This window comes from Dipodomys spectabilis, unplaced genomic scaffold, assembly GCF_019054845.1.
Source record: "Dipodomys spectabilis isolate Male_0828 unplaced genomic scaffold, ASM1905484v1 ptg000783l, whole genome shotgun sequence".
Classification (NCBI taxonomy): domain Eukaryota; kingdom Metazoa; phylum Chordata; class Mammalia; order Rodentia; family Heteromyidae; genus Dipodomys; species Dipodomys spectabilis.
Genome location: NW_024871460.1, coordinates 3,178,018 through 3,198,477, shown reverse-complemented (window position 1 = coordinate 3,198,477; position 20,460 = coordinate 3,178,018). Strand labels below are relative to the sequence as shown.

General features: G+C 36.6%; 1 protein-coding gene across 2 annotated transcripts in view; it reads left to right on the top strand.

Moving 5' to 3' along the window:
* Positions 1 to 20,460, top strand: part of Fam91a1 (family with sequence similarity 91 member A1) — a 46,691-nt gene that overhangs the window by 20,939 nt on the left and 5,292 nt on the right. For both annotated transcript variants that reach the window (XM_042672909.1, XM_042672910.1), the window contains exons 12-20: positions 103 to 218; positions 2,219 to 2,331; positions 2,629 to 2,715; positions 5,057 to 5,189; positions 9,825 to 9,973; positions 11,781 to 11,915; positions 12,166 to 12,279; positions 16,319 to 16,391; positions 18,550 to 18,699. In XM_042672909.1, the coding sequence (XP_042528843.1) occupies positions 103 to 218; positions 2,219 to 2,331; positions 2,629 to 2,715; positions 5,057 to 5,189; positions 9,825 to 9,973; positions 11,781 to 11,915; positions 12,166 to 12,279; positions 16,319 to 16,391; positions 18,550 to 18,699 (1,070 nt within the window). The remainder of the gene's footprint in view (positions 1 to 102; positions 219 to 2,218; positions 2,332 to 2,628; positions 2,716 to 5,056; positions 5,190 to 9,824; positions 9,974 to 11,780; positions 11,916 to 12,165; positions 12,280 to 16,318; positions 16,392 to 18,549; positions 18,700 to 20,460) is intronic.

Sequence of the window (20,460 nt, the reverse complement as noted above, 5' to 3'; positions counted from 1 at the left end):
TGGATTTAGATGGATTGTTTACTATTTAAGTGCTGATTTCAGTAGCTGTTTTATTTAAGACTATATGATTTTTTAAAATGTAAATGTGTTTTTCAATAACAGAAGTACTTTAGATCCACAGAAGATGCTTTTGTCATGGGATGGCGGAGAAAGTAGAAGTCCTGTTCAAGAAGCTTCTTCGGCGACTGACACTGATACAAATAGTCAAGAAGATCCAGGTAACTCAGTTTAATTTAGAGTCTATACATATATGTGGCATCTGTCCAAACGTACACTTCTTTTTTTTTTTTTGGCTGGTTTCCTAGGGCCTGGGTGCTATCCTTGAACTTTTTTATTAAGGCTGGTGCTATACCACTTGAACCACACAGCTATACTTCCACTCTTTTCTTGGTAGTTAATTGGAGATGAATCTCATGGACTTTCCCTCCCAGGCTGGCTTGGAGCCGCAAACCTCAGATCTCAGCTTCTGGGGTAGCTAGGGTTACAGGAGTGAGCCAACCGTGCCCGGCCAACCATATACTTTTTTTTTTTAATATTTTTATGATGCTTAAGTAGTTGTACAAAGGAGTTACTAGTTACCAAAGCAGTTTGTCAATACAGTGCATTCTGATCACTGTCACCCTTTTAACATTCTAATCCTCCCTCCCAACCCCCCCTTCCCTTACTTAATTTTAGGTTATGTATATATGTCTTTTAACAAAGCAGTTAATGTGTATAGTGCATCTTGATCTGTGTTGTTACTTCACCCTGCCTTCGATCCACCCTTTCCCTTATCTTTCTCAATTCTGTGGTATATACAGTGAATTCTTGCCTGCATATTCCCCACTGCCCCTGCTTCATTCTTCTATCCCTCTCCCCTTGGCCCCACCCTACCTTCTTGGGAGTACTCATTTCCTGGTACTTACTTTGTTGGGCTTTGACTGGTGGTATTTTTGTTTTTTAAAGAATTATAATATTTATACTCTCCATAGAGTTTATTTTACTTTAGTTAGTTCATTTGTAACTACATGCTTACCATTTAGTGTGTTTACTTGTAGATTTATAGGCACATTCTAGCTACCACAAATAAGGGAAATCATGCAACCCATGTTTTGCTGGGTCTGGGAAGTCTATTAATTGTTGGTGAGAATGTAAACTTGTCCAGCCATACACTTTTTTTTTTTTTTTTGGCCAGTCCTGGGGCTTGAACTCAGGGCCTGGGCACTGTCCCCGAGCTTCATTTGCTCAAGGCTAGCATTCTATCACTTGAGCCCCAGCACTACTTCTGGCTTTTTCTGTTTATGTGGTACTGAGGAATTGAACCCAGGGCTTTATGCATGCTAGGCAAGCACTCTTCCACTAGGCCACATTCCCAGGCCTCCCAGCCATACACTCTTTAACAGCGATTGTTACAGTTTTAAATTTTCTTCATCTAATAAAGTCTTTGAGTACTTACCCATGTATTGGATGTTGTGCTAAATTTTAGGGATATAAACTTGGCAAAAGTACGGTCACTCCTAGAAATTAAGATGAAGGAGAAAGAAAGGAGTGCAACCAAAAAACTTACACTGAGAGCACCAAATACTGCGCTTGAGGGTGCAAAAAGCAGAAGAGGCCTTTTGTTGACTGGGGAGGTTTGACAAGTCTTCAGGGAGATGATGTTATTTGGGTTGAAAATGAATATGAAGCCTGCTGGTCAGGGGAGGAGGCCGTTTCAGCCCCAGAGAATAGTGTGAGTGAGCCCAGAGGGAGGCTGCAGAATTTAAGGTTGGGTATGAGGAACCAGGATGGCCCTTATCCTGTTTTTATCTGTTTTCTGAGGCTGGTGACTTACCTGAAGAGCTTGAGGCAGTTAGTCTTCACAATTTTCATTACTGATTCTTAAGTTTGGTTCTTTTTAAACAAAAGGAAGTAACAAAATGTTTTGCTTAGTGGTATCTGCCTGTGGTCTCCATACTTGGGAGGCAAAGGCAGGAGGATCTTGAATTTAAAGCTAGTCTGGGCCATGTAGTAAGACATTGTTTCAAAATAAAGTCCCCCCCACCTCCTCTGCTTTGAGATAGGTCTGATTGGCACCTCTTATAAAGCTGTAATAATACTTAGAGTACTTCATAATAGGTACCAAGATTCAAAGGAAGTATTTTCTCATTGTAAACAATCATAATTTTCATTTACTTCATTTTGAATTACTTGACTTTTCAGTTCCTTGATTTTTTCTATTTCTTGATTATTTTTTTAGCTGACACAGCCAGTGTAAGCAGTTTGAGTCTGTCTACAGGATATACAAAGCGTATTGCATTCCTATTTGACTCAACTCTCACTGCATTTTTGATGATGGGAAACCTTTCACCAGTAAGTCAAGTGCTTGTTTAAATAAAAAGATGTTCCAAGTAAAGATTGGATACAAAGTAAATTATATATAATAGTATATAACATGTTTAATATATATGTGTATAGGTATGTTCATTCCTGACCTTTTTGTTCTTGATTATGATAACTTCTAGTATGTTTTACTGTTATAATTGTAGGAATTAGTTACTTACCTTATCTATCTTTAAGTTTATTTTGAAACACACAATATAATATATGAGTGACTTATTCTAAGCATAAAAAGGAAAAGAACTTTAATGCTCTGTTTCTTTCTTGCAGAATTTGAAAAGTCATGCAGTCACCATGTTTGAAGTAGGCAAACTTTCAGATGAGTCTCTGGACAGCTTTCTTATAGAATTAGAAAAGGTAACTCAAATTGAATGCTAGGGCAGGCATTTGTTGATTTGTTGATTATCATGGATTTTGACATATTCTTGCTCTTTTTTTTTTTTTTTTTTGTCAGTTGTGGGGCTTGAACTCTGGGCTTGGGTGCTATCCCTCAGCTCTTCAGCTCAAGGCTAGTACTCTACCACTTGAGCAACGGTACCACTTCCGGTTTTCTAGTGGTTTATTGGAGATAAGAGTCTCACAGACTTTCCTGCCCTTCCTGCCCGGGCTGGCTTTGAACTGTGATCCTCAGATCTCAGCCTCCTGATAGCTAGGATCACAGGCGTGAGCCACCGGTACCCTGCTTGCTCTTTGCTATCTCATTCCTCATCTTAATACTGGAGTGGTCTTTTTGACTTAAACATTCAGGGAGGAAGGAATTTTGTGATATATAACTTATCACATAAACTGATGTAATGAAAAGTGAGGTATAGAAATCGTAGTCTGTGTATGACTTACTGAATTTTTTTTCCTAAAATAATCTTCCTTTTTTTCTGGTATGACTCTGAGGTCTCCTCTTATGTATTTTTGTCTGAAGATTTTGTTCCAGTTATCTTATTTTGGAATAGTTTCCCTGGATATCATGTTTATGTCCACTTTTACTGATCTCTTACCAATCCTTTTAGCATCTTAAAGACTTTAGCCATATTTTCTCACTACATTTTTCTTTGTGAGTGTAGCGCTAGTTTTCCTTAACTCTAAATCTTTTTTCTTTTTTTGGTCGCTCATGGGGCTTGAACTCTGGGCTTGGGCGCTGTCTTTGTGCTCTTCAGCACAAGGCGAGCACTCTACTGCTTGAGCCACAGTGCTACTTCAGTTTTCTAGTGGTTTATTGGAGATAAGAGACTCATGGACTTTCCTGTGGCGCTGGCTTTGAACTGTGATCCTCAGATCTCAGCCTCCTGAGTAGCTAGGATTACAGGTGTGAGCCACCAGCACCCGGCCTCTTAACTCTAAATTTTGATGTCCTTCATTGATGTTTTTTTTATTCCATCCTGTTCTTTGTATGCAAAGTCAGTTTCTTGACTAAAAATTTTGATAGCCTGTTGTGCTTTAGTAATGAACTGTGTATATTAAATGTACTACTTAAAGAATTTATCTGATGATTCTCTAATTCCTTAAGATTTTATAAAAAAAGACCTGTAACATTTTAATGGCCTTGTCTTCATAGGTAATGTATCAGAATTTTTTTACTAGTGGGTTGCTCAAACTTTTCTCTTATACTTCAGTTTTTCCTTCCGTGCTTTATTTCTCACCTTGTCAACATCATTTCTTAAGTGTGTTGAATTTGCTATTTCTGATTTCCTGTTTTCTTACGTTAGTCTTATTAGTCATAGTGATTCTAAAATCATGTGAACTCTGTCACTCATATATCTTTATTGCTTTTACTACATTTGGAAAGCCTTTTAGTCTATAGTTCTAAAAAGTAGCTTCATAAAGCCGAGCACTGGTGGCTCATGCCTGTAATCCAAGCTACTCAGGAAGTTGAGATCTGAGGATTGTGGTTCAAAGCCAGCCCAAGCAAGAGACTCTGTGAGGCACTGTGGCTCAAATGGTAGTAGAGCACTAGCCATGAGCTGAAGATCTGAGGGACAGCGCCTAGGCCCAGAGTTCAAGCCCCACAACCAAAAAAAAAAAAAAAGTAGCTTCATCTTAATTAAGCTTAGTTGTTTGCTTTTGCTAATTTAGTGTATATTTGATTTAAATATTTCCTCTCATTGGCCTGTATTTCCATTTCGTGTGTTGTTTCTGAGATGTATGTATTTTTATGTATGAAAAAGTTCACTGACTTCTAGAGAACATGGATATAGAAGGCCTGTGAAGTCAAGAGTTTTGTCCGTTTTACCTGTTAATTTTTTCATATCTCTTGGAGAGGTCATAGTACACGGGAGGCACTTAAACTCTGGCTGTGTGGTCAGCAATAGTGGGTAGTTGTATTGAATCATGTACTCCAGTATACCTGTGACAGACACTAAACTGTGAACAAAGTAATGAGAATTGGAGGTTTAGTTGGTATCTATGGATTGTGGCACTTTTCTGAATGAAGCAGAATATGTTTTGTTTTTTTCTTCTTCTAATTTTTAAAGTAGCCTATTTGAATCATATATAATTTAGTAATTTATTTAGTTACTAAATTTATTTACTTGTTGGAGGAATTTCATAGGTGTACTAGCAAGATTCAGATTATTTGTCTCAGTATTGCCTTGAAGAATTTTGATTTATTGCTTTTCATAATGTCTAATATTCTCAAACAAATGCTTATTATTATAAATGGCATGAGAGTGGTATTTGTTGCAAAATGTATTTTCTTTTGGCTTAGGTTCAGAGCACTGGTGAAGGAGAAGCACAGCGATACTTCGATCATGCACTTACTCTGAGAAACACAATCCTCTTTCTTCGTCATAATAAAGATCTAGTCGCTCAAACTACTCAGCCAGACCAACCCAACTATGGTATGATAAAATGTAGAAGACATGTTCATATAAAACTTATTTGTTCGACATTATGCAGATCATGGTCACTTGATACTTAATGCAGTTTGTATAGGTAGAATATTGAATTTATAACGAGTTTTTGTGAATTTCCTTATCAGCTGTTTCTTTACTTTTTCTTCTTCTCATGTGCCACTAAACATTTACTGTATTTCAGTATGGCTAGTACCTACTGAAAGAGTTGCAGTGTTTATTTAAAAGATGGATAGAATCTGGAAGAGGCCATGAGGTCTGAGGAGTTAACAAGTACTGAAATGTAGTTCATGTTGGAAACATAAAATTAAGTATGATAGATTCCATTATATGAAATTAATAAGCAAGGATGACCTATTCACATACTATTATAGTATTCACTAAAGTATTTTTCTTTAAAAAGTAAAAGGAGTAGATAATCTCTGTAGTAGTTTGAATATGTTGATGTTGTTATTGTGTTAATACATACCCAGTTTTGTGATGGATACAGATCCCAAACTTGAGTTGAACTGGTTGTCTCAGAATCTGTACCCAAAGATTCTGGTTCAGTAGGTATTGGCTATAGAGGGCACGTAGGAATATATGAAAAGATGATTACTGTGCTCAGCTAGGACGTGTACTGAGGGAAGAGTGGTTCCAGGTTATATCTCAGAATCATGATGACATTTAATTGTAGTCATTCATAAATTCTGTTATCTGTTCAAGAACTGTCAGTTTTTTAGTCATGCCCATTTTCATTTCATTTCTCATAGCATCGGTTCCCCTATCAGTTCAATTTAGCCAACTGCCCAATGAGCATAAGTAAAACTACTTATGAACATAAGTAATTAAATACTAAAACTGAAAATAGTTAAGAATCACCAAATGCCTGGAGTCAGAAGTACTTACTTACAAGGATTTGTTGATGAGTAACCTTTTTATTCTACCAAATACTAAATCATGTGAATAAACAGTGCTTGACATAGCCTTGAATGTCTTTGGATATAAAATTATTGTAATTTCGGGGCGGGGGGGCAGCTTAGTGATTTATGGAGACCATGGGTTAATATATTGGGACAGTGGTGGCTCACACTTAAAATCTAGCTCCCCAGGAGGCTGAGATCTGAGAATCACGGCTCAAAGCCAGCCTGAGCAGTAAAGTCTGTGACTCTTACCTCCACTTAACCACCAGAATCCTGAAAGTGGAGCTGTGGCTCAAAAGTGGTAGATTGCTAGCCTTGAGTGAAAGAGCTTAGGGACAACACCCAGGCCTTGATTTCAAGCCCTATGACTGACCAAAAGAAAAAAAACTGTGTGTGTGTGTGTGTGTGTGTGTGTGTGTGTGTGTGTGTGTGTGTGTGTGTGTGTGTGTGTGTGTGTGTGTGTGTGTGTGTGTGTGTGTGTGTGTGTGTGTGTGTGTGTGTAATAGTTTTGTTACAGATGTCTTGCAATGCAGTGTTCTTTCCTGATTATCATAGGATTTGAGAGTGTTAGCATTAGTGACCAGCCATGTGTAACTGTTTATAGCTGAGGAAATTTAAGCTTATCCTGGTTAAATCTCCTGTCCATTTATATAGTCAGAAAAACCCTTATGATTAGTTGAGTGAAGGGCTAGGAGTGGAAGACTTCTAGCCTTGTCCCTGGGTTTTTTCCATTACTCTCATTATCTTTATCTTGAACACTGAACTTGTAATTGATTTACTCATAAATATTTTATTGCCTAGACACCTGTACCAAACTGTTTTGTGTACTGTCAAAGTTAAAGGGTAACTCTAAGCTTATTCTGTGTAAAAATAGTGTGACTCTCACCTTTAAGGTATGTTTAACATTGGCTGTGGCTGAAGCCAGTTGGAGCTTTAATTGCTAAGATAGTTGCTAGAGCTCTAGAGTTCAGTTTTGATTAATTTTCCCCTAAGACCAAACTATAATCACTTAAGAATTTCATTTTATCAAGCAGCCATTCTTACAGAACACAGAGGATGACTGACTGGGTGATGGAGTGTTCACTCTTACCGTGGAGAAGCTCATTCTGTCCATGCGGAGGGCAGCTCAGGGCATCAATTATACTACAGCTTATTCTGTTGTAGGTGCTGCTTTCTGTAGGAGCCCAGTTGATAAATGAATCATACTCGTTCTTAGAAAAGAAGTTCAATATTGGTGTCTAAAGTAATCTCATTTGAATAGAAAGATTTTCCTGTTCGTGTCACTAATAACATAGTTTGAATACATCATGTAGTATGGTGGCATTCACTGTGAGGCAAAATCTTTGATATTGTCATTAAAAACAACGGATATATGTGAAAAGGGCTAGTTTCTTAGTAATCACTTGGTTTTCAATAGCATGAGCCCACTGTTGGAAAAAAAAATACAAGCAATGTATAATCTTTATTTTTTTCAATTTCATAAGCATTTTTTCCCCAAATATTTTTTTGTTTTTCCAGCCTCTACCCCTCTACCTGTTCCTTTTTTTTTTTTTCCAGTCCTGGGGCTTGAACTCTGGGCCTGGGCGCTGTCCCTTAGCTCTTCAGCTCAAGATTAGTGCTCTACCACTTGAGCCACAGCGCCATTTCTGGCCTTTTCTATTTACATGGTGCTGAGGAATCGAACCCAGGGCCTCATGTTTGTGAGGCAAGCACTCTACCACTGAGCCACCTTCCCAGCCCTCCTCTACCTATTCTTAATGTGTGGAACAGCTACTCTCCTTACTGTACTGAGGTGAACCCAGGGCTTCATGTCAAGCTTTCTAGGCAAATGCTGTACCACATGAGCCAAGCATACATCACTGTGTTGGTTTATTGAGTGAGGTGAAGCTTGCTATTTTTTTTTTTTTTTTTGCCTGGGTCAAACTCAAACTACAATTCTCTTGATCTCTATCTCTCAAGTACCTGATATTGCAGGTGTGAGCTACCATACCTAGTCTTCACAGAATTCTTTATCTCCTTCACTAAATGTAGATTCCTGATTTTAAATAATAATTAGAATAATAAAATTTCAGAGTAAATTGCATATTATGGCCTTCCCTCTGCTAAATCATTAGGGGATTATTATATCAACTCCTACAAATTTAATTTTCATCTGTTTATCATTTATGTTTTGTTTTGTTCATAATGTTGCTAACCTTAATAACATTTTTTAATCCACAAGTACAACAACTAATTTAAGGCCATTTAATTATCCCCTTAATCTATAAGAAGCTTATCGCCTATTTTTTCATTTATGATGTTACTATTTTTAAAGAATACTATTCATCATTTATTGATGTTCCTGGAAAATTGCTCAAATTATGGGTACAGCTGTTTTTTTAATGATTAGATTAAAGTTACTTAGTCTTGTCTAGAACACCATACAAGTGGTAGTGTGTCTTTCTAAGATCATAGTATCTGGAGTGCACAATTGCTATCTAGTCTTATGTAGCCTAATATGTTTTTTGATCTTATGTGTACTTAACTGTTTTTACCCTATACTTAGAAAGCAATCTGGAGGAAGACATAATACACGAATCCTGCTTTTTATTACTATTTCCCACTAACTGCAGCATTCAGTAATGGCTGTTTCTGAATTGTAATAGTTGCAAATTGGTAATATTTTTTTTCTTCAACTCTAGTATTTCTCCATGTTTAACACCTGAAATAGGTATTGTCTTGTATTCTTAGTATGGATTTATGAAATTCCTGTTTTACAATGTTCCGCAATTAGTCATTACTATCTTGTAATTATTATATTTTATTGTTATTGTGAAGGTGATGTCCAGAGGGGTTACAGCCAGGTAATAAGTACATTTCTTTTTGAGCAGTGTCACCTCTTCCCTCACTTTCTTAATTACTTTAAGTTTTCATACTGTCTCAGATTTGTGTTCTAATTACTTACTATTCCTGTCTCCTGTGATAGGACTTTTTTTTAAAGTAGTTATTTACTGTCAAAACAGTAAGATCTGATTTTTATCCTTTGCTCATTCATCCATTTCTTTTAGGAGTTTGCTTGCTTTTTAGGGGAAATGATGTAAGAGACCTGGACCCTAGTGCTGTTTAATGCTCAGTGCTTCTCAGCCCACTCAATGGGCCTACCTGGGAAGTTGACCTAAAATTGCTTTTAATTCCAGTATCTCCTTTTGACAACAATCAGATTTGGTGTTTTCCCTGAGTATTAAGGACAGTGATGAATAAATGGCACGCTCAGCTTTTGTCTTATGGTCCAGCAGCATAGGGTACAGATTTCTAAATTAGGAATGCTTTCCCATGCACTAGAGTCAGAGCTGGTCTGTGGCTCTGTTTGTAGATTGGAAGATGGGAGAGGAGGGCACAGCTTTTGCTTCTTTAGGTATTACAACTTTTTTTTACCTTTTTTGTTGTTGATTATAGCATATTGGACCAGCGATTCCAGAAGTCAGTTCTGTCTGACTGGGATAGAGTGGAAATATGGTAAAACAAGCGTGTCTTTTAAAGGAAGCTTATGAAGAAGCATCTTTGTTTCTAGACCAGAGAATTAAAGCTTTAACTTTCTATCTTTAAATGTCTTAGTGATCTCCTAAAAGATTTGATTCTACCTTCAAAAATATTTAAAGTCTCAAGCAATGGTCAGCAGTTCATCTTTCAGCATGTTGTTCCATGTAGTCAGTGTTTATGCTGTATTCTTAATCATCACTAGGTTTTCCATTGGACCTCTTACGCTGTGAAAGCCTTCTTGGTTTGGACCCTGCAACTTGCAGCAGAGTTCTGAACAAAAACTACATGCTGCTGGTGTCCATGGCTCCTCTCACCAACGAAATCCGGCCTGTCAGCAGCTGTACCCCCCAGGTAACTCATTGGAACGATCCAGTTGGTAGTGCTATCATCTCATCAAGAAAATAAACAGTTTTACTTTCTTCATTTTCAGTTTACAGATGCCAAATACTAAAAGCACCAGTTTCTGAAGTAAATTTCTATATCTCACTGTTTTAAGAGGATGTTATATTCAGTTTCTGAAGTATAATTATATTTAATTTATAAATTGTCTAGTGGCTTGTGATACGTTACATAAAAAATAGATTTATGAGTCTGGCACCAGTGGCTCACACCTGTAATCCTAGCTACTCAGAAGGCTGAAATCTGAGGATTGCAGTTCAAAGCCAGCCTGGGCAGGAAAGTCCGTGAGACTTGTATCTCCAATTAACCACCAGGAAACTGGAAATGGCATTGTGGCTCAAGTAGGAATGCTTGCCTTGATCTGAAGAGCTCAAGGACAGTGCCCAGGCCTAAGTGCAAGGCCCACGACTGACAAAAAAATGGATTTATGTAAAAAATATTTTAAAGTGAGTGTTTTGGGATGCTTTAAGGAGAAATCTGATAATTGTTTTCAAGGAAAAGATTAATTGGGGAAATAAAATGTTTTAGAAATGGGACTGAGATGCTAAATTTGTTTAAAAGAAAAGATGGTATTTGAAAACTTGAACTCTAGATAACTGTAACATTTATATGTGAATATTACTTCTGGTATTTAGCTTTTTAGAAATAAATCAGTTCCTTCTTTTTGTATATTTAGGAAGCCAGGTATGGCTTGTGTGCTTTCAGAGTGGAGATTGTATTGCTGCTCCACCATTCTATCTGGTTTTCTAGATGTGCAGGCTTTATTGTATACAAGAAAAGAAGGAAAAGATTTTTTTTGTGTGTGTCGGTCATGGGGCCTGAACTCTGGGGCCTGGGCGCTGTCCCTCAACTCTTCAGCTCAAGGCTAATGCTCTACCACTTGAGCCACAGTGTCATTTCTGGCTTTTTCTGCTTATATGGTGCTGAGGAATCAAACCCAGGGCCTCATGCATGCAAGGCAAGCACTCTACCACTGAGCTACCTTAACAGCCCCGGAAATTTTTTTTTTTTTTAAATAGCTTACATTAGTTAATAGGGTAGCATTTTATTGTCCTTCCACACATTTATGATGTATTCTCTGTTACTCTAGGAAGGGATTCTTATGTGAAGTTGTATTTGTTGTCCATGTTTTTATAGCTGTCTCAGTGAATATACCTCCCACACCAAATTTTGGCCTGTATTTAACAGCAGTGGACATGAATTTGCATTTAACCCACCTTGCTTGTATTTTTGTTCTTTAATACAGCTTATTGACATAGAAGAAATCTATGAGCTATTTGCTGAAAATGGATGTTTTAAAAAAATTATATGAGTTTAATGATAATAAATGACTAAAACCCTAATATAGAGTTTGTTTTGTGCCAGGTATTATTTTAAGCCTTTTTGGACAATTTCATGAGATAGGTACTTCACTGATTTTGTTTTTAATTGATTGAGCAGATAAGGCACAGAAAACTTAAGTAACTGCCTTCTTAAGATGATAGAGCTGAGGCTAGGAAGCCAACACTCAATATGCAGACTACTCTAGACAGAGCCTAGTCTCTTAATTGCAGTGTTAAGATGTGCCTTCTTAGTCCTAGGGTGAAGTTGAAACTGTGTTAGTGGAACACATAGCATTTGTCTTCATAAGAATTCTGGCAATTAAAATTGGATTGAGTCATTGGCTACTTTGAAGACTATAAGATTGGTTACTTGCAAAATCTTGCTTCTTTAGGTATTACAACTTTATTTTTACCTTTTTTGTTGTTGTTGATTATAGCATATTGGACCAGCAATTCCAGAAGTCAGTTCGGTCTGGTTTAAACTGTATATTTACCATATCACTGGACAAGGACCACCGTCTCTGTTATTGTCCAAAGGTACAAGACTTCGAAAACTGCCAGGTATATTCCAGGTATGTGCATGAGTGCTCTGTCTCTCTTTGTCTCTCTGTCTCTTGTCTCTGTCTCTGTCTGTCTGTCTGTCTGTCTGTCTGTCTGTCTGTCTGTCTGTCTGTCTGTGTCTCTCCCTCTCTTTCCCTTGCCCTTTCCCTTTCCCTTTTGAGGAGTATAGAAACTAGTAAGCAATGTTTATAGATAACTTTCTTACTTTTTTGTCTTTCCTTCTCAGCACTGTTAATATGTGATTTTCTTTCTTTCTAATAGGGTTATGATCGATTACTCATAACATCTTGGGGTCATGATCCTGGGGTAGTTCCTACATCAAACGTGCTCTCAATGTTGAATGATGCTTTAACACATTCTGCGGTTTTAATTCAGGTATGTTTATTTTATTTCAAACTATCAGTTTTTACATGTTTATCATTTAGATCATAATCTGTCCAGCATTCTACTGAGTTGTAGTCAGATGTCAGTTATTTATAAAGTTGAAATGCCAGGAACCAGAAATTGGGGTTTAGTCCTGCCCTGTGATTGTGTGAAAGTGGTAGATCAACACGGACTTGGAACATGGACCTGGGTTTGAATTGTAGTCTCAACTTTAGATAGCTGTGACCAGTATTTACTTGTTTATTTTTAATTAGCTCTTTGACACTTTAAGTTGTATAATTCAGTGATTTTTTTTTTTTAGTGTTTTTGCAGATTTGACCCATCAGTATTCTCAATTTTAGAACATTTTTGTCATCTCAGAAGTGAATGCTGTAACATTTGGTTATCACTAACCTGATTTTCTCCTCCTAACCCTTCTTTCCCTTAACTCTAAACAGCACTATTGTCTTTAAAGATTTACTCTGCACGTTTCATATACATAGGACCAAATATATGGGATTGTTTTTGTTACTGGCTTGTTTCATGACATAATAAAAAGTTTATCTTATTCTAGCATATATCAGCACTATAATTCTATGGTCAGATAACATTTCATGGTACAGATGTATGTTATCCCCCCCCCCCCCCCCCCCCCCACTCATCAGTCAATGATGAACATTTTGATTTTTTCCACTTTTTGAAAAGTGCCGTTGTACACAATTGTGGGTTTTTGTGTGGACATATGTTTTCATTTCTCTTCTTTCTGAGAATAGAATTGTTGGGAAAGTAGTTCAGTGGTTACCCATTTAAGGAACTGCCAGACTTTTCTGAAGTAGTATTCCACTTTACATTCTTGTCAGGACTTGGTGTTACTTAGCTTTTAGGTTTTAGCTGTCCTGGTGAGTGTGAAGTAGTGTTTCATTATACTTTTTATTTAAATTTTGCAGATGCCTAGCAATGTTGAGTAACTTCATGTGCTTTTTGGGCTGTATGATATTTTGGTGATATTCCGTATACTTAGTTTCTCATCTATATAGTAACTCTACCTCCTGAGAGAAAGAAATCAGCATGTGCATTTTGAAGTGTGTAGGGTATTTTCTAATACAAGTTCTTGGCAGATATTTCACTAATTTTTAAAATATTGATTATTCTATGTTCTCCGCTTATTAATAGGATTATGGAAATACAGTGTGATCTCTGTCTTCAAGAAATTTAAAGCGGGGTGGGGGGGAGTTGCATAGTCAGCAGTTTCCATTTTTGCTTTGCTGTGAGGAGAATTAATTACATTGGAGGCATTGGATAGAGATCAGCGTGGATAAATCTCTGCGTAGAGGTTTCATTTTCCCTCACTGCTATTTGCTTAGCACAGGGCTTGACTCATTAGTGTCATGAAATAAATTGAATAGGAAAACAAAATGGTACAGCATATGCAGAAGATTTTTTTTTGCGGGGGGAAGGTGACTTAGAGTGTTTTGGCATTCTGGCTAGAGATGGTTCTGGTGAAGTCTTGCTGTAGAGCTTAGTGATTAACCTATAGATTGGGGGTACACTTACAGATCATAAGCAGGCCAGATGAGTATTTTAGGAATCAGCCTGGGGACTACACTGAGATTGGACAGGTCAAGGGGAAGATATTGAAGCCAGAGGACTAAATAGAAATGGTATTTCGTAGTTAGATAAGGCACAGGGATAGGTCAGTGCAGGGATTAGTAAGACGTTAAAGGAAAAAATGGATTTAGGGGCTACTGAAATATATGATGAATGGAATTGATCAGATGTTTAAGAAGTCCATGAAACAAAGAAGGAGATGATTCCTGGACATTCGGTTGTGACAGCGGAAGGGTGCTAATGAAGAGCCAACTTATTGGGCAAATGTTGTGTTGAGTTTTGGACATCTGTTGTTGAGTGTAATGTGCCTGGGGGACAGTCAGGTAGGAGAGAGACAATTGAAAATATTCTGAACTTTACAGGAGAGATGACTTAGTATCAGCCTCAGCATGTCAGTGGTAGTTGAATCCCTGAGAGGAGGAAATTAGGGAAAACTTGAAAGACAATGTGACTGGACAGGCTAGACTGCCTAAAGTCACACTTGGTCCTATCCTTATTAGTAATCTTGGACAAGTTAAAAAACCTCATGGACTTCAGTGTCATTATTGTCAACTAGAGAAAATAAAGATAGCTTGTATTTCTAAGATATTATAAATTTTATAATTTTTTATAAATCTTATGCCATATATGTTTAAGCCTTCTATCTTCATGTCTTTGTAAGTTGGTTGAATGACTGGGATGTAGAATTGACATGAAGTGCTTGGGCACATTGGTGATCTCACAGATGTTAGCTGTGTGGTAGTGGAGTGGGGGAGCAGCAATGATTATTTTTTCTGTAACTCACTGTCTGTGCCAACCATTCATTTCTTTGAGCCTCAGTTTTCCTTAATTGTAAAATGGGAGTGTGATTACAACACCTGCTCTGTAGGAACTGTTCAGGTGTCTAACCAAGTAAGATTTTTGCTGTTTTTTGGGATTGCACATATGAATAGGAAAACAAATCAGTAAGTGGCATCTTTGCTAAAAGTGACATATCTCCTTTATTATACTTTATAATGTATTATAAAATATAAAATGCATATTATTGAAGTTTAAAAATTACAGTTATGACTTTGACTAAACCTAAGTCATAAATCTATCAGAAAGAAATCTATCAGAAATATATTTAAATATTATGATTTCACAATGTGATTTGAATATGTCAACATTTCTTGAATTTGAGCAATGCCCCTTTCTCTTTTAAAGGAAAAATGGATAGTTCCTCAGTGTTTACATAAAATTTCCATTATAAATGTCCTAAATATGTAAATATAAAAATTTCATACTTTTATTACATAACTGCACCTGAAACCAAACTTAGGTATTAAAGATAAGCACAAATTTAAAACAAACTTTAGTTTGTTTTAATTGATTTTAAATTAGTTTTAATTGAACGTGATAGGTAAACCTAAATTATTCGTAATGTAGGAGTGAGGTGGGTAAAATTTAATATTTGAATTAATGGCACATTCACACTATTCAAAAATAAGATACGATAAAAGGTGAATAGAAAAAAAGTCATCCTTCTAATGCTGTCTGTCCGGATCATCATTGATTAGTGTCTGCCCTGTCTTTCTATATGCAGATGCAAGCAGTTACACACTGATTTTTCCCCATGCTTTTCCATGTGTCCATTGGAGAGTTTTTCATTTTCATTCACAGAGGGTTTTTTTTTTTTCAGATGTACTGAAAATGTGTATCAAATTTATTTACCCATTCCCCTGTTGGTGGGCGTTTTGGTTGTTTCTAGTTGTATATAATTGTACTCTCATAGCAAGTATCTTGGAATATATAGCATTTCAGTGCAAGTTTTTGAGTTTTGCATTTCTAATCTATAACATGCTATGCAATTATGGAGATTCTTGGGGAGGGCGATACTGGGGTTTGAACTCAGGATTTTGTGCTTGCTAGGTTATGAGTTGGTTATTTTTGAGATAGATTCTGGCTTTTTTGCCCAGGCTGGCGGGACCATGATCTTCCTCTTTTTACACAGGCTGGGCTGCCAGGTATGTGCTATCACACCCAGCTTTTTTTTACTTGAGATGGAATCCTGTGAGCTTTTTTTTGATGATGACGACCTCATATTGCAGTTCTCCCAATCTTCTGAGCCACTGCACCCAGCTAAAGATTCTTTCACCTCTTTCCTCTCTTAACTCCAACTAGTCTTGGTGCACATGTGCCTAATGTCATCCAGTCTTCACTTGGCTTATACCTAATTGATTTACCTATAATTTATCAGCTCTCTATTCTTTTTCGTATGCTCAATTTGAGAAACATTACATAGTAGGTTAATATACAAGATTGTTGTTGCTTGCTATAGAAAAATAGATTGCCAAAAGCACTTTGCTGTAGTATTAATGTGGAATCTACCCATCATCTTCCATAGTCTTAATTGTTTGAATGTCAGCTACTGGAAATACAGGTTTCATGTATGCCTTTCAACTTTTGTTTCTTTGTGTTTAAGGGACATGGTTTACATGGGATAGGAGAAACTGTCCATATACCATTTCCATTTGATGACACAGAGCTACAAGGAGGTACTCTTTGAATTGTATCCATTTGACTCTTATCATTAATCGTGGCAACAATTTGGTAGAAAACATAATGGAATACAGTCTTAAAATCTTTAAGTTCTAGATTTTTTTCCCCTCAGTTTTCTAAATTCAGGTCCTGATGCTTGTTAGGTAGTACTCTACCAACTAGTTGAGCCAGAACCCTTGTCAGTTGGTTTTTTTTTTTGGAGTTTTTTTCAGTATCTTTTTTTTTTTGCCTAGGCTTGGCTTCCAACTTGCTTTTGAACCAGGATTTCACTAATTTTTTTGTCTTCATCTCCTAAGGGATTACAGACATATGCCATCACACCCAGGCCCTGACTCATAGGTTTTAACCATTCAGCTATTAAAGAGTCATGTTAGAAGATAGGGCTTTTGTTTTTTAATATGCTTTTAAAGAACTGGTAGTATTCTTGTAGGACCTTTGAAAGAACAGTGGTTTGCTTTCGAGATGAAGAGAATAAGTAGGTATTTGTCTTTTTTTGTCTGTAGTTAGCCTTTTAATTTTATTGTTGTTCATTTGAAGGTTGAGAGAGAAGATAAGTTATAGAGAAAGTTCAAAGCATCCAAATCAAAAGTTTTCTCTGGGTCCTGTGATGCATGTATATAATTTCTGCATTCAGGAGGTAGAGGCAGGAGATTTGTAAATTTAAGGGCTGCCTGTGCTACATTATTTGACCCTGTCTCAAAAAAGCACAAAACAAAACAAAAGAACAGATTAAAATGTATTTTTACAGTTTAATTTGTCTATATGTCCATATAACATATGTGTGTAGACGGCACTTAAAAGTAGTTTGATATTTTAAGTTTTAGTTTTTGGAAATTTAAAAATAGATCCCAATAACATTAATATACTACTTAATAGTTCATAAAGCACTTGCATCTATTTCTCATTTCCACATTTTTGTTGTTGTCCCATTTTATTTTTGCTAATACAGGGGATTTGTGTGGATGCAGGGCTTGTGAGCAACAAAGGAAAACGGCTGTGTGTATAGCCTTTAGAAGCAGATGTGAGGTGCAGTATGCCCAGAGATTTTCTGTAAAAGCAAATTTCTATCTTAGGAGATAACTTTTCTCTTTTAAATGTTAAGAAGCTATTCAGATATTCTTTGGTATTCAGCAAGATTGATTTTAATAGCTGCCCCTTCCCTGCAAAGATTGGCAAAGCCTACGGATGCTCAAGTCCTTTGTGTAAAGTGGGGTAGGCCTTGTGCATAACCTAAATGCATCCTCTAGTTTCTATAGATTACATAACATGAACACAATGGGAATCTCTTTCTAAGTTACTTTTCTACTTTATGATTTGGGGAGAATGATAGAAATGGTGGTGTAGGTGCAGACATTTTGATATGTGGTTGTTTGATTAGAGGGCATAGAACCTACAGATGCCTTTCTCTTGCCTCTTCCCTTCCTCTTATGTGTAAAAACCCTAAGGGAAGACGTTTCTCTTCCCAGATAGCCCTACTGAAAAAAGAATACTTTTCTGCAATGATCTTTTTGTTATTTATCTAATACTTCATAAATTCTAGGGGAAAAATAATTATTTATCTAATAAGTAGATACTGATAAAAGATCTTAAATTTTATAAAATCTAAAGAATTGTTGGTAGAGACTATTGCCTGGAGAAATTGTTATGTGAATTATATAAAAGAAAATATACTCAGATTTGAGTGGATAGATCTTTCTTTTATATATTTGCATACTTATGAAACCTCTAGCTAATTTCTAAATAATTTTATTAGGCATATAATTGCTAGTAAATTGCAATTAAGTAAATTCGCATCCATTCATTAATTATAAGGACTCAAAGTAGAAAAAGAAAACTCCAACTTGTACTTAATATATTTCCTGGTTCAAGTACACCAATTTGGTATCCAAGGCAGATTAGATGCCTGAAGAGAAGCATGGAGAATTTGCCACTGATTGGCTCAGTTTGCTTACTTAGCAGGTTGTTTGTTTTGTTATAGCAGATGCCTCCTGAGGACAGTATGTCACAGGTAAACAGCTTTCTTTTCCACTCATGTATTTCGCCATTAGAATCAACTTGATAAAGCTAGTTCTAAGAATTGCTTGATAAAGTATATTTTATTTTTTAGTGATGGAATATGACTTCATGTGTATGTTGTCCTCTCTTTGTTCCTAGAATTTACGCGTGTCAATATGGGTGTTCACAAAGCATTGCAAGTATTAAGGAACAAAGTGGACTTGCAGCATTTCTGTGGCTATGTCACCATGTTGAATTCTTCTAGCCAGCTTGCAAGTAGAAAACTCAGTGATGCTTCTGATGAAAGAGGTGAGCAAACAGATGGGTTCTCTGAATTCATATCAGTGGTGTAAGTTTAATGCACTCTTAACATATTAAAAAACTCGGCAGATCTTTGTAGGAAGGGTAATTCATTAATATTGTTTTTCTTTTTCACTGAAGAGTAAGAAAATATTTTTTTCAAATATATATATATATATATATATATATATATATATATATATGTATATATATATTTGTTGTGAGAATACCGTACAGAGGAGTTACAATTATATGGGCAAGATAACGAGTACATTTCTTATCAAGCATTGTTGCCTCCTCTTTGTTTCCCCTTACCATCCCTTCCTATACTCCCCCCACCCCATTCTCGCCCCCCTCCCCCCCACCAAAGTTGTAAAGTTCGTTTTTCGACATGATGACTTGTACATCTCATTGTTGAAATGGGTCCACCTGTATCCCTAGTTAAATGATTTGTTTTTGCCCTTCCCTTCCACAAATTATACCATCAAATACAGTGAAAGCAGGGAATATATTTGTTATATTAGTTATATGTAAGTTGTTAGTTATTATATTAGATAGATAGACAGACAGACAGTAGTTGTTCAAATGGAGAGAGCACCAGTGTCTAACTAAAGAGATGCTGACCTCAGGATGGATACAGAATGGCTACTGGGCTCTAGCTCTTTATGATAACATCTGTATTTACAGGCTTTGAATTCAGTTAGCCTTAGGATGTGGTGGTTTCAAAACATCTTTGTAAAAGTGTTTCCAAAATAGACTTAATTAGTGTTTAATTTCTGCAAATTAGATTTTAGAAATATCTCTCATACAACTTCTGATGTTACCTGGATCTTTATACCTTGGATATGTTGCAACCATTTCCTGCTTAGGCTTCCTGTCTTCATCTTTCTATCTCTAATCTGTCCAGCATATTACCAGCAACTTACTATGCCACATTTTTTTCTTTCTAGTTAAATTCATGTTTGAATCACCTTCTCATGTCTACTGAGTGTTCCTGATCTCTCATAAGACTGGTTTGCTCGTGGCTTTGACTACAGATGCCACCTCTGACCTGTTAACTCTGGGAGACTTTTCAGTTCACTATGGACTGTATTTCGTGAATGTGAACTCTTGAGAAAATGTGATTGATTATTAGCTACCTTGTGAATTTGATTGGCAGATTTGAGGTAGCTATTTCTAGGTCATTTATCTTTAGTCAAAAGAGTTGGATAGCTTTCAACAGGTGACTCCAGTTATTGCAGTGGCATTTAGCACAAAAGAAGATTTAGTCATTTTTTTTAAAAAGTGTGTCTACCACAGCTGTTATTTTTGTCATTCATCCCACAAATATATAAACCATAAACATGTGTTCTAGTGCTGGAGATACTGAAGTTGTTCAGATCTGTTTTTTTTGTTGTTGTTTGGGTTTTTTTTTTAACTGTATTTTTTTTGTCTTTTTGGTACTGGGATCGAACCCAGGACATTGTACTTGCTAGGCAAGCGCTTTGCCACTGAGCTACCTCCCAGCCCTCAGATCTGTTTTTATTCCAAGGTTTGTGAAAGCCTAGTAAGGGTCAGAGAGGAGTTGTAATGTGGTGAGGGCTGCTTGCAGGACTAATGGAGGACAGAGAAGGCATACACCTCAGCCCAGCCGAGCCACCCAGGTTGGTCCTGTAGACAAGGTTCTGTTTGGACTGAGCACTGGCTTTAGGATTGTTGAATTTGTGGAGTATGACAGTCTGTAGACAGAGAGAATTAGGAAATAGTGTGGATTAGCTAAAAGAAAATTGT